Source organism: Pygoscelis adeliae, unplaced genomic scaffold, assembly GCF_000699105.1.
Source record: "Pygoscelis adeliae isolate BGI_AS28 unplaced genomic scaffold, ASM69910v1 Scaffold227, whole genome shotgun sequence".
NCBI lineage: Eukaryota > Metazoa > Chordata > Aves > Sphenisciformes > Spheniscidae > Pygoscelis > Pygoscelis adeliae.
The window spans coordinates 1,249,006-1,260,814 of NW_008825100.1; the positions used below are offsets into that span (position 1 = coordinate 1,249,006).

The 11,809-nt window shown below is 41.8% G+C and overlaps 1 protein-coding gene across 1 annotated transcript; it reads right to left on the bottom strand.

The window, feature by feature from the left end:
• Positions 1–295: 295 nt before the first annotated feature.
• CEP70 (centrosomal protein 70kDa) lies at positions 296–11,765 on the bottom strand. Its single transcript, XM_009327120.1, has 16 exons — positions 11,704–11,765; positions 11,111–11,210; positions 10,825–10,948; positions 10,313–10,493; positions 9,829–9,998; positions 8,518–8,577; positions 7,741–7,840; positions 7,253–7,341; positions 6,823–6,897; positions 5,612–5,714; positions 4,771–4,941; positions 3,972–4,118; positions 3,272–3,440; positions 1,877–1,991; positions 850–929; positions 296–457 (listed from the first exon to the last, which is right to left on the bottom strand). Exons 1-16 carry the CDS (start codon positions 11,710–11,712, stop codon positions 396–398), a joined length of 1,755 nt encoding a protein of 584 aa, XP_009325395.1. The 5' UTR covers positions 11,713–11,765; the 3' UTR covers positions 296–395.
• Positions 11,766–11,809: the final 44 nt, after the last annotated feature.

Here is an 11,809-nt window from a genome sequence, read left to right on the forward strand (position 1 = left end):
GAAAAGCAAGACAGGCAAATGATGAAAGTGTTATGGCTACGGCAGTTAGAGCACCTTTACCTCATACTTACCGTGTCAGCAACATTCAAAATCCTTAGTGGTTGCGGTGTGTCTGGCTTTGTGCTGGGTTCAGTTTCCTAGACCGATACAGTGGGTATCGGTTCTCTCTCCGGGATGGAGTAGACCAGTCAATAGCGGTTATAGTAAGTTTTTCTTAAATTGACCGTGAAACAAGAACTAAGAAAAATGAAAAAATGCAGCAGCTTTTATTTTTTGACGTAAATCTGAAACTGTTGACTAGGGGAACAGAGGCTAGAGGTAGCTGTAATGTCACATCCATCAGCAGGTACATTCACAGGTAAAATACTCCGGTCTTCTCTAGCAAGATTTCACTCTCAGCTAGCTACCAATTTCAAATTTCGCACAGTAGGTAAAATATCATCCAGGTTCCTGATCTCTGAAACAGAACGAAAAGCAAAACGGTAAGGTGTATGTACCTAGAACATCTTCAAGTTCAGCCAAAATTCTAACTTAAATGTTAAAAATACAGCTAGCGAATGAAGTCCTCCCGCCTTCTAATGCTTTTGGAAAAAACTCAATTTAACTTATCTTACAAGTAATACAACTGAATATATGCACCCCCACGTTCAATGAAAACAAAAGTATTTGGGTCACTTCCTGAGGAAAGATGGAAATAAGAGGAGAGCGAGGCAAAAGTTAGCCCGTGCCCTCACATCCTCCTTTGTGTTTTAGCACACCAGGAGCAACCACCACGCTTGTTCGCTATTTAAAGTTTTAGGAGGAAGCACGGGCATGAAGATAATTACAGCTGCTGCAAATATTACTCACCTAGAAGACAGAGCAAGTCTTGAATGAGAGCTTGAAATGGTGGAAAGAAGCACTCGTGTTCTTCTAGCTTATCGATTATACTGAAATGGGCAAGTGAGACCGTCAGATAAAAGGTGCAAGGGCATTTTAAGTTCATCTCCTTGGCTGTTTTGCCATGCTACGTCATGACTTTCTGAAAACACCACTACTTAGCAGTATATAAAGCCATCTACATGAAAAACGTCTTCTCAAGTTCTGAAACCCGCAGCCAACAAGTGTTAGCTGTCAAAAAAGGATCTCTAATTTCACTGTTTACGCCCTATATCCATCCATCCTTTCCTCCTTGCATAGTACCAGGTAATTTTGGGGCTGGAACATTAGTCCGTGTATGCTAAATGTACTGCCTGGGGGTGGCACAAGGAATGTTGTACAAGCAGCCATTCTCTAGTTAAAACTGTGAGGGGTGCAGAAAGGTTGAGGGAGTTCGTGGCGTTCACTCGGCACGTGTCAGACTTGCTGCCTGCTGCAGTTAATTTGTAGTACGTTTGCAGAGCCCGTGCTGAATGCAAGCTCTTACAGTCCGCTACCAAGTACACGTATGTGGTCATCTGTTGAGGATAGAACAAGATTTGTCCAGCTCCCAAAATACTTGTAGGCAGCTTGAGGCATGCGTTCTCTTGGCGACTAACACGCTTCAGTATCACAGCTGACACCTTGCAACACTTTCTCCTCCCCGCCCACGCCCAGTATTTGCTTTGTCTCCTTATGAAACACGCATCCTATTAAGGCTTATTTGATTACCTTATCCATGCAAACCAACAAGGTGTTTTGGAACCTTCTGGCCTTCGTTTTTCTCTTTGCCAGCTTTATCCTTTTGAAAGTATTCAAGGCTTGTTTGATGTGGGATAGTAGTAACTCCTTTACTGTCACAGCTCACTGACTTTGCAACAAATTATTAAAGTTTCTTTCAGTGTCGGTTTTAGCCAGTTCTCTCAGTTACTGAACTCGATGTTTGAAGAATGGTCACCAATGGAACAGCCCCACATACCTGCGGATGTCTTGGGTCCCCAGAAGCTGCTGTACCTGCTCAGTCACGTTCTCGTTAATTATGTCACACAGTTTCCCAACAGTATCCACTACCACGGTGGGTGGAGCTGAACTGTCTGTGGAAAAACAAACACTTCGTGTTTCTTATAACAGTAATAACAGGAAAGTATTTTAGACACCGTCCAATTCTTGCAGGTGCCCAGATTTTATTTGTTTTTCACACATCTAGGCATGCAAGTTCCATCATTCGCAGAAAACAAAGTGCCTACGGTCAGAAATAAACCAATGTCAGCCAGGAACGGTGAATCTCTCACTGATCCTTTAATGGCTAAAAAACTTGTCAGAGCTGTGTATTTTCACAGCGGAGATGGTGCTGAAGTGCACCCTACAATGTCTGTGGAAATCGGCCAACTGAAGTTATAGAGAGAGAGAGGGGGTTATTCGTTAGGTTCCTGTAACGCAGCAGAAGCGCGGTATAGGGGCTAGGCCAACAAGGAACCCGCTCAATAAATACTCTGTTAACAGCCAGAGCTTGTTTCGGTATTGGATTTTACCTGCTTTGACTGCTGCGATTGAAGGTAACAGGCTCCTTGTCCTTTTCTCCCTCAATTTCAGAAGAACTAGGCTTGGAGAAGGCATCCTTTGAGCTCCATTGGTTTGCGATTATTAGGGAGACGCGAGGCTTCCCCATCTCCTGTGCTGGCTGCAGGCAGGAAGACTGCTTCCCTCCTTGAATGAGGCTCAGAAGACCTTAGTAGTCCGGGAGCCTTGCTCTCGGGCTGTACACCCTACAGCGCAGCCAGACCTTTAAACCCCAGAACAGCAGCAGCTGCTGTTCTCCAGAAGTACAAACCAGAAGAGAACAGGTACTGGGAAGTAACTAAGTGTGCCTCCGAGTACCGGCACTTAGTTTTTGACAGTCAGCAACTTCTTTTTTTACGTTTAGCAGCGTAAGAAGGAAGTTTCTGAGGACTGGACATAATGACACTTGAATGAATTACTCAGTAGAAATCTACAGCAAAGGTTGAGTTATTTTTTTTTAAACTTGGTATTTTTCAAGTGGAGAATGAAAGATGGTCAAGAAGAATTATGAAGTCAGCTCACAGGAAACAAAGCTTTGTGGAAAAAAAAGTTTAAAAGATTCAATTTCATCTGTTATTCCTTTCTTCTGCCTCCCTGGTATTCCTCAGCAACTGCTAAAGGCTTACAAAGAATGCGCTTTTGCTATTTAAACTCCCAATTGACAGCAACCTATTTTTATCTTCGCGGTGAAGAATATACCTAGTTTCCTCATTTCTCAGCAGCTCAATGTATTTTCCGTGAAGAGATCAGCCTTTCACTTGCTTTCCTCTTCCTTTGGAAACGCCTGAACAAATGCTAGGTGGTAAGTCTTTACCTAGTTCCAGGAGCTCGTGGAGATTTCTCATAGCGTTGGTCATTTCCCCAAGCTTTGTGTAAACCTCATTCATTCGTGGATAAACGCCATTCAGAGAATTCACGTCAAACAACTTCTGGAAGTGAGAGACTATCGCCAACAGGGTTGGTAAGGGTGGCGTCTGGCTGTCCTGTAGCAAGCAGAAGGAATAACTCGACAACCTTACTGCTTAACAAAGCAAGGATTCTTTTAAACCGCGAAACGGTCTTAAAACTAGTCTATGAAGAAAAACGGGTGTAACTTCCCTTATTAAATCACGGCATTTCAAATATTCTTAAGTCTGAAGATGTATTTTACAGAGAGTTTTCAGACGCAAGTATCCAGCAAACCAAAGATACTCTTTCAAAAGCTTTCTTCTCTGTTGCTCAGTAAGTACGTTTATGTATCCTCAGTGCTGACTGAGAAACAGACAGAACGGGATAATACCTGAGACTACAGGGCAATGCAAAGTCACTGTTGGTCAAAGGACTTTGCTTAAAGCAGTCTTCCCCAGGGTCGATTTATCCATTATGTTAAAACGGTCTTTGACTATTGAATCTCTTCAAACAGCTATTTCTTAAACCCCGCAAGGCTTTCAAATGCGCAAATCTAATCACTGTGTGAAGGACGCGTTTAAGAATTCCATGGTAACTTGTGCCTATAAACCCCTGGTAAGAATTACCTTTTCCTTATTTTCTATTTCTTCCAAAATTGCATCTACTATGAACTGGAGGTCTTCAACTCGTACGGATTCTCTGTTATCCTGTGGATCTGCAGTGTGCCAGGGCACCAATTCCAGAGACAGTTTTCTCAAGGACCTATGCAAATCCTTTTAAAAGAAGGGAGGGGACACAACTTATTTTAGTGACTTCTTAAAGTTGTTTTTATTATAGAAACGGGCAGATTTTCTGTTTCTCATACACAAAAACATTCCTGTACTGGACACAGTAAGGTTTTAGTTTTCATAGAATTTAAGCACAGTATCTTGCTTACATTCTTTGATTTGAGAAGTACACTGGTAGTCTAAAAATTAAAGTACTTCACATATTACAGGTTCAGTGAAATAAGAAGTGTTGGTCACGGAGAGTTTGGTTTTAAACAAAATTACTTCACTTGTAGTTAGATCAAAAAGTCACTGTGCTGGCAAGAAAAAAGGAAGAAAAAATGCATCGTCATTAATGCGTGAAGTACATCGACTCTAAAGCTTAAGTGTCTTCGTAGGGACTCAGCCAGCGAACAGAAACATTTAGACGATGCACGCAGAGGAGTATCTCTGGCCTGTAGGCACACTGCACATTTTTCACTTTACTATGGTTTTACAGTGGTATATAAATGGACAGCAGAATTATTTTTAAAATTTAACACCAAGTCAGGCAATAACAAAAGCTACACGCAGAAAAAAGCCCTACATGTAGGGAGAGACCAAGGGGTGGTCAGCAGATTAAAGGAGGAACGTAAAGCCGAGTACAACCATGCGTTACCTTTAGGGCCATTAGCTGATCTGCCCACATTTCCACAGTGAGCGGCAGGTGCTCAAATCCGCATTCCTGTCCGTTCTCTTTAATATAATTTTGCACCGGCCCTTTACTGCGCCTGTATATTAATGGAGGAGCTCTTGGACTTCGCAAAATAGAATCAATATGGGACAAAACCTTCAACACCAAATAACAAATGTTAGTGCTCAAACAGGTATGACATTTTATAGTAAAATCCCTCTCCACCACAGTCATGATTCTCTAAACATTAAATCATAAATAGCTGCAATAAGTTACTATCAATGAATTTTACAGATGCATTCAAAGATTTAAAAATATACTCGCTAGGAGATGTGTAAAAGTAATGCAAACGTACTTCCCTTTCAGGGATATTTAACATTTATTCACTTCAGGCATTGTTACTTCCACAGTTTACATTTTGCTAAGTTTTATTGCATTTGCTTTTTTTTTTTTAATTCAAAGAAAAATAAAAGCCACTATCTCATCAGGCATGTTTATAAACTGTAACATAAGGATCTGTTTTGCCCAAGACCTTGAACAAATCCCCTGTCCTGAAGAGACTTCAGCTAAATCATTGATTTGACGTTTGCCCACCTAGTCTCTGCTTCCTTGCTGTATTTTCAGGTAGTGTACACTAAGAACAATTAAGAACAAGCCTACATTAACCGCCAAATCCAGAACATTACGCATCTTGCGTAGAGGACTTCATATGAACTCTTAAGATTCAAAATAGCATGCTTCAGTTTGCACAGTTAAACAAAACTCATGTGTTACATTTCATCGTTAACAGTGCCAGATACACACAGTACAGATAAAATTTGCATACCCGTAAGTATTGCTGGCAAACTGCCTCCAGCTGATCTACTCCTGCGATACTCTCGGGTTCCTTCTTTTCTTCTGCTCTTTCTCCGGCGCTACCCCCTGAAGATCTACACGCCAAATGCATACAGTGGGTTACACAAGTAGCCGTAGCAGGAGACACTACTTTCAGCTTGATTAAAGAACCAGGTATGTAGCACATATACTTACACCTACAAAGGAAAATCTCCATTTTATGATGCCTGCTGAAAAAATTCCATCAAACTGAACTAGCCGAAGAATATAATACCTAATGTAAATATTTTACCTCAAGTCTCCAGGTTGAGGTTATTCCAGACTGCATGCTAATTGAGAAGGGACACCACCAGACGTACAGCTGTTCTGTTACCAGAGGTTCTACTACAGCTGAAGACTTAAAATCCAGAATTTTACTCAAAAGGGTCAAATTCCATGCTCACAGTCTTTATCTGCTTCTGCTTGAACATCTTTCCTGGCTTACTATGTATATAGCTCGCTACCCTTCTTGTCATACCTAAGATGACTTTCTCTACAACTACCATCTAAGTCACACCCACTGCATGAGAGAAAAGACCATTGAAATATACACGATGTAAAATGAAGAACTGAACTTTTTTAAAGCTTAAATTATGATGTCTTTTTCAGGCTATAAAATATTTAGCATTCAGTATACACATGTGCAAATGATTAAGTGAAATTACAGATAAAAACTCTTCGTCAATCCTGGATCTCTAATACCTTCAATGTATTTTCTTAGCAGTGTTTCAGAAAAAAACATAAGTCAATTTCTAAGAATAATATGGACATAATTTCAGTAGCTGCAACATTTTGCCAACTCATACTTTCTCATTCATAATCCATAACGTAACCAGTAGCTTTTGTTATAGCTCACGGAAGCAGCAAACAACACAGTTTGGTCCTGTCCGTATTGCCTGCGATAGCACTCAAATCAAATCCAGAAAGACAAAAGAAAGTAAAAAAGACACGCTGCTGTGCCCCCATTTGGAGACCACGCCATCATTTCAGAGATTCACAGGGTGTCTTCAGAGGTACGGCAGCATTTGCTGCCCACAACCAGGCTCCGAGGAACAGCGATAAGGTACGTGCTTTATAAGCTACTACCTACATTGCAGCTTACAGAGTATCTTTGCATTAAGAAGTTCAGAGGATTCATGAGAGTTACTGAAGAAATATACTTACTGGATAGTTTTCTTTAAAGTTTTTTCTAGTTTCTTCACTTGGTGTTTGTAAAGTTTTACTTCCTGTGCAGTTGGTCTGTTAGAAGGAAAAAGCACCATATCATATGTCTTGCACTTGAAGGTCTCTATAAAACTCAGCCAAGCAAAAGAGTAAGAAAGCTTTGTCAGTGCCGCAACATCATTCTGGAAACGAAATTCTGCAATATTTCTACGTGGCAACAAGAAAAAACAGCAAAATAACCATTAGCAGTTGTTGTTATTAACAGCGTAGGGAGGGAAGGTTGACTGTTCCTGTCATATCTTCTATGCATCGCTTTTAAAGGCAGATTTCATACTATACTGTTACAATTGCTGGTGCTTTCAGTTTCTTTCTTTGTAAAGCAAAGTCTACCGAAGTGCCCTTACAAAGAATGATACTTATCCTTTCTTACCTTATTTCCAAATCTTTCTTGAGGTTTATATTTTCAAGCAAAAGCTGTTCATTCCTGGCTTTTGTTTCAACGAGTTGTTTCTGGAAAGACTGCAGCACAGACTGTGTTATTTCTTTTATTTCACTTATTCCATAATCAACAAGCTTGAACACTTTCAAGTACCTATGTGTTAAGAAGGGTTCCCATTTGCCTATATAGCAAGACAGCATGGATGAGGAATTAGTCGACTAAGATCAAGAGCCTGCTGCATTAGACCGCAGGTGGAGAACCTGTGATTAAGGAGGTCTATTCAGTCCCCGGCAAAGACGACTCGCAACACAGTACGGAATCTTTGCATAAAGACAGCGAACCCTGCCCAGAGAGGTTACAAATTAAGACGACATGATAAGAACAAGGGGATAGAAATCAAACACCTGTATTTTCCTGTGTGGCTCTTGAAGGGTTACCATTTAGAGATCTGCACTGACTTATTCTTAGCAGTTCCGTACCGTGAGCAGTGCTCTATAATTAGGAGTAGCATCTAGATTTAAGAATTCTTCCTTGCTTTTTACTTCTCTCTGTACCTGGTCTTCATCTTTTTTATATTGCCTATTGGGAAAAATAAATTGTTTCAGCTTACTGTAATTTCATTACCTCAAAGATCTAAGTTGGCTTAGTTATCAGTTATGTATGATAATAGTGTTTCCATGAACTGCAAAGTAAATAGAACAGAAATTTCTGGGAAGCTGTTTCATATACTAATTAAAGTGCACTTATTCCTCGAGAGAAATTCCAGTACAAGCAAATCCCATTTCAGTTTTCAAGATGATAATCTCAAATTATAGGAATGTCTCAGATATCTGCTTGTTGCTTTGTACCATGTAGGCACCGCAATAGAGCTGGAAAGCCGCTATTCCTTTTGTTTAGGGAAATCAGCTGACTGAGCTCTGCTAATGCAGTAATTCTTCCGCCTGTGAACCAGGGCAAAAGGGGAAGGGAAAGAAAAAAAAAAAAGAAAAAAGAAAAAAACAAAGAATTATAGCTCAAGTGTCTAAATACCCCCAACTTCCTAGCTGCCCCAGCCTCCTGACTGAGCAGCTGCTTAGCCTGACTGACAGCTATTCCCCGGATGAATCCAAACTTCCACAACCATTACAATCCTTTGCTGTTTCTTACATGCTAGCGACATCTGGAACACAGAATATTTACCATTACAAGCTTTAAGAACAGTGAGGAATAAGAACAATTTTGAACAGTAGGGCCATAAGGCATTAGATAAGACCTACCTTAGCTCCTTTTTCATTTGACTAATTTGAGATTCATAATAATCGATTAGACAAAGGAACCTGAAGAAAGGAAAAATGGTATTTTTAATTTCAGATATTCTCAAAAAAATCATGCCTGAAAGATACTGTGACCAGCCCACAGGAACAGGCCAGCTTACAGAACCGCACTGCGCTCCAGAAGTGGCTGCGTCGAACAGTGGGTTCTCTCTCATATCAAACACACACAATCACAGTTTTCCAAAACAGGAAAGTAGAGGCATTAACTCTGCACTAGACTAAAAGTGGCAAAATTACTCCAGAGGAGACAAAAGCTACATCCTCCTGACAGCTTCCTCATCTTGCGCCTACGTTTACCCAGCAATCTTAACAGCACGGCGCAGTCCCAAGCGCTAGGGCTCAGCGACCATTGCGGGAGGTAGAGAGCACAGGTCCCACACAGCCTGAGAACATCTGTCTCCAAAGAAACTAGAAGTGCTTTCAAAGTAAGTGGTCGCAAAAAAATAGAGCCACAAAAAACTGAACAGCTGAGAAACCGCCTTTCCTCTCGAGCACTCTGAGATTGTCTGTTTTAGAGAGACAGGTGGGAAAGCACAGGGAACCAAATTCAGTGACCCTTCTTCTCATGCAGCGGGGGCACGAGAAAAGGGCTGCGCACACACAAACCCTTTTAAACGCTTCTCAGGTAAAGGTTACTAGACAGGCCTGGAAAACCGGGCGACACCAGCACAATAAAGTGCCGGCTACCTGAGGCCTAAGAATTGGCAAATCTCTGATTACAGCAGAACTACGGAGGTCTTACTGCAAGAGACATAGGCTTGGAATACTTTCTCGGAACTGCCACTGAAGTACGTGGGAAGCCTTACAGCAAGCCTGCAGTCAGCAGTTGCAAAGACCAGTTGCACTGCAGAAGTGACTGCAAACTGGACAGGTTTGGGTTTTGTTTTTGAGGGGTGGTGTTTGTTGTTTCTTTAATTTACATTTTAAAATGTTAGAACCCCAGGATAAGAGCACCCTAGCAGATACTGCAGTTCCAGAGTAGAGTGAATCATTCCCTTCTCTTTGCTGACACCTAGCGTATACAGGGGCTGACAGTTTTTTTACTTTCTGCCATAAATTTATCCAGCTCACATTTATTATACAAGAAAAAATTACTGCATTGATGTACTTTTACAAGAATTCGTATTTCTGCTTGCACTCCTAAGGTCTCCAGCTTTTTTTTTTTTCCATATAAATATCGAGAACAGTTAGTTACTTTAAAATCCGTTTCTTCATTTCATGTTACAGGTCATTCATCAATATAAAATTGCTTACTGCTGATCTAGAAGAGACTTGGGAGCTCTTTTGCAAAACTGACAAAACATTTTGTTCTGAGTGGCAGCACGCCGCTGCTCCTCCATCCCAACTTTGCACAGCTCCTTTTGCAAACGGGCAATGATCTCTTCCTGTTCTTGCAGCTTTTCCTGCTGCTGTTGATACTTTGCCTGTGCAGAGATAATGGGAGCATCGTGAAATTATTCTAACCCACAAGCTGGAGACTGTACCGTACATGCCCAAGTAGGCACCTGGTCCCAAGGACGCTTCGTACTTGGGTTTTAGCCATACTGAAGAGGCAGTAGAAGAAGGATACAGATATTTTTCTAAGTTATTGCTAGAAAATTCTGTATAGATTGAAAAGTCTTAGCTATAAATAGTGTACTAACCCAAGACTCATGTTTATTTTGATCAATGCAAGTATTTTTAGAGCTTTTAAAAAAAGTCAAAAGTTTGAATCCTCAGACAGCACTATCTGAATTACCTGCGAAACCTGTTGATCTTTTTGAAGTTCTTTGACTTGATTCTGTTGCTGGCAAACTTTAGCTATCGTCTCATCTTCCAGCTGACAAATTTTGGACTTAATGTTTTTCACCACATTTTCCAAATCATTAGCCCGCTGTTCTTGTCGAGACGCCCGACCTCTTTCCTGTCGTATCTCATCTCTAAAAAAAATAAATAAATCCTTGATTTGAATTAAACTCATTTCACTAAATACAGCGAAGGAAGTACAGGCCTGACAAACATTATCTGATGACACTCAATAATAGCCTGTGGCAGCAGGTACGGGAAATATGCTGGTATGGGAAGAAGCAGCAGATGAAGTAACATAAGAGCTCAAAAGGAACTAGGCCAACATTGCTGCATACTGGACAAAAATCTCAGGAAAAAAGGTCTTAGGCCTCGGGTGTGACAAGAGCTCCACCTGGCAGAAGATGGACACTGGTAAGACTTTTGCTTTGCATTAGCAGCTAAGTTCCTTCCACTGCATCTTACCTAAGGTAACGATTAGCCTCCATAAGCCCCTGCATCATTTTTTGCTGTCGGTCCGTGTCTTCCACCAGCGTTTTTAATGCAAGTCTTATTCCTAGAGAAGACTGACTGTCTAAGACAATCATATCTGGAGATACATAAAATAAGCAAAGTCATAATGAAAGGCTTTTAATAGCTTAAGAAGATCGCATCTCTGCTACCATTTGGAAGTGACGGCTTTAGAGATGCCTTACGAATGCAGGCTTACTATTTCCAAATACAAAGACATATAAAATTAGCATTTCCTCACCTGATATATTTCTGCAGCTTTGGGGGGCAGCAAGACTCACCGGTTTCAACCCACGACGCATTAATAGCTTGTTTAAGTTCTCCCATTCTGCCTTCTCCTGCTGCAGTTGGGAGAAGAGGAAGAAGAGACAGAAACCTGAGTTCTCAAGACCAGCTCACGGCCCCCTGTCCTTCCTGCTGTGCAGGCAGTGGAGGATACCAAACGCCCCCAAATAAAAACAAACCAACCCCAAGCCCCCCAGAAGCCCCAGCCACTATAGGAGGACTTGTGAGACCTTCCAACAGGATCTGCAAAAAATACTGGGGAAAAGCGTACTTAACAATATACAGAATACTCAGTTTTCCTGATCGCTATTAGAAGGAGAAATACGTGCAACGAGCAAAATGTACCTTTTTAAAAAAGCCAGCCAACCGGCCCTCGGGTAACCAGCGCACCGGGGGTGCAGTGGGCCTCGACCCCCTGCCCCAGCCCCGCGAGAAGCCCTCAGAGGAGGCGGGCGCCTGCTCTGGGAGTTGACTGTTTGTTTGTTTTCTTTTTGAGCTGTTTTTAACTAACAAGCAATAGCAACGGCCACCTCAGGACCACCACGGTACCTCTGTCATGGCGAGGGACGCCCGCTCTCGGACCGCCGGCGAAGGGGACCGGGCTCCGCGCCGCCGCCCGCAGACGGTCACCGGGACGCAGGAGAGGAAAGGGGTC

What these genes read in the sequence shown, in the direction of transcription:
- CEP70 (XM_009327120.1), bottom strand. An exon ending in CAAATGAAAAAGGAGCTAAG is followed by an intron (nt 7,841 to 8,517) that starts GTAGGTCTTATC and finishes TTTTCCCAATAG; the next exon opens with GCAATATAAAAAAGATGAAG. An exon ending in TTTGCCAGCAATACTTACGG is followed by an intron (nt 4,942 to 5,611) that starts GTATGCAAATTT and finishes TTGGTGTTGAAG; the next exon opens with GTTTTGTCCCATATTGATTC.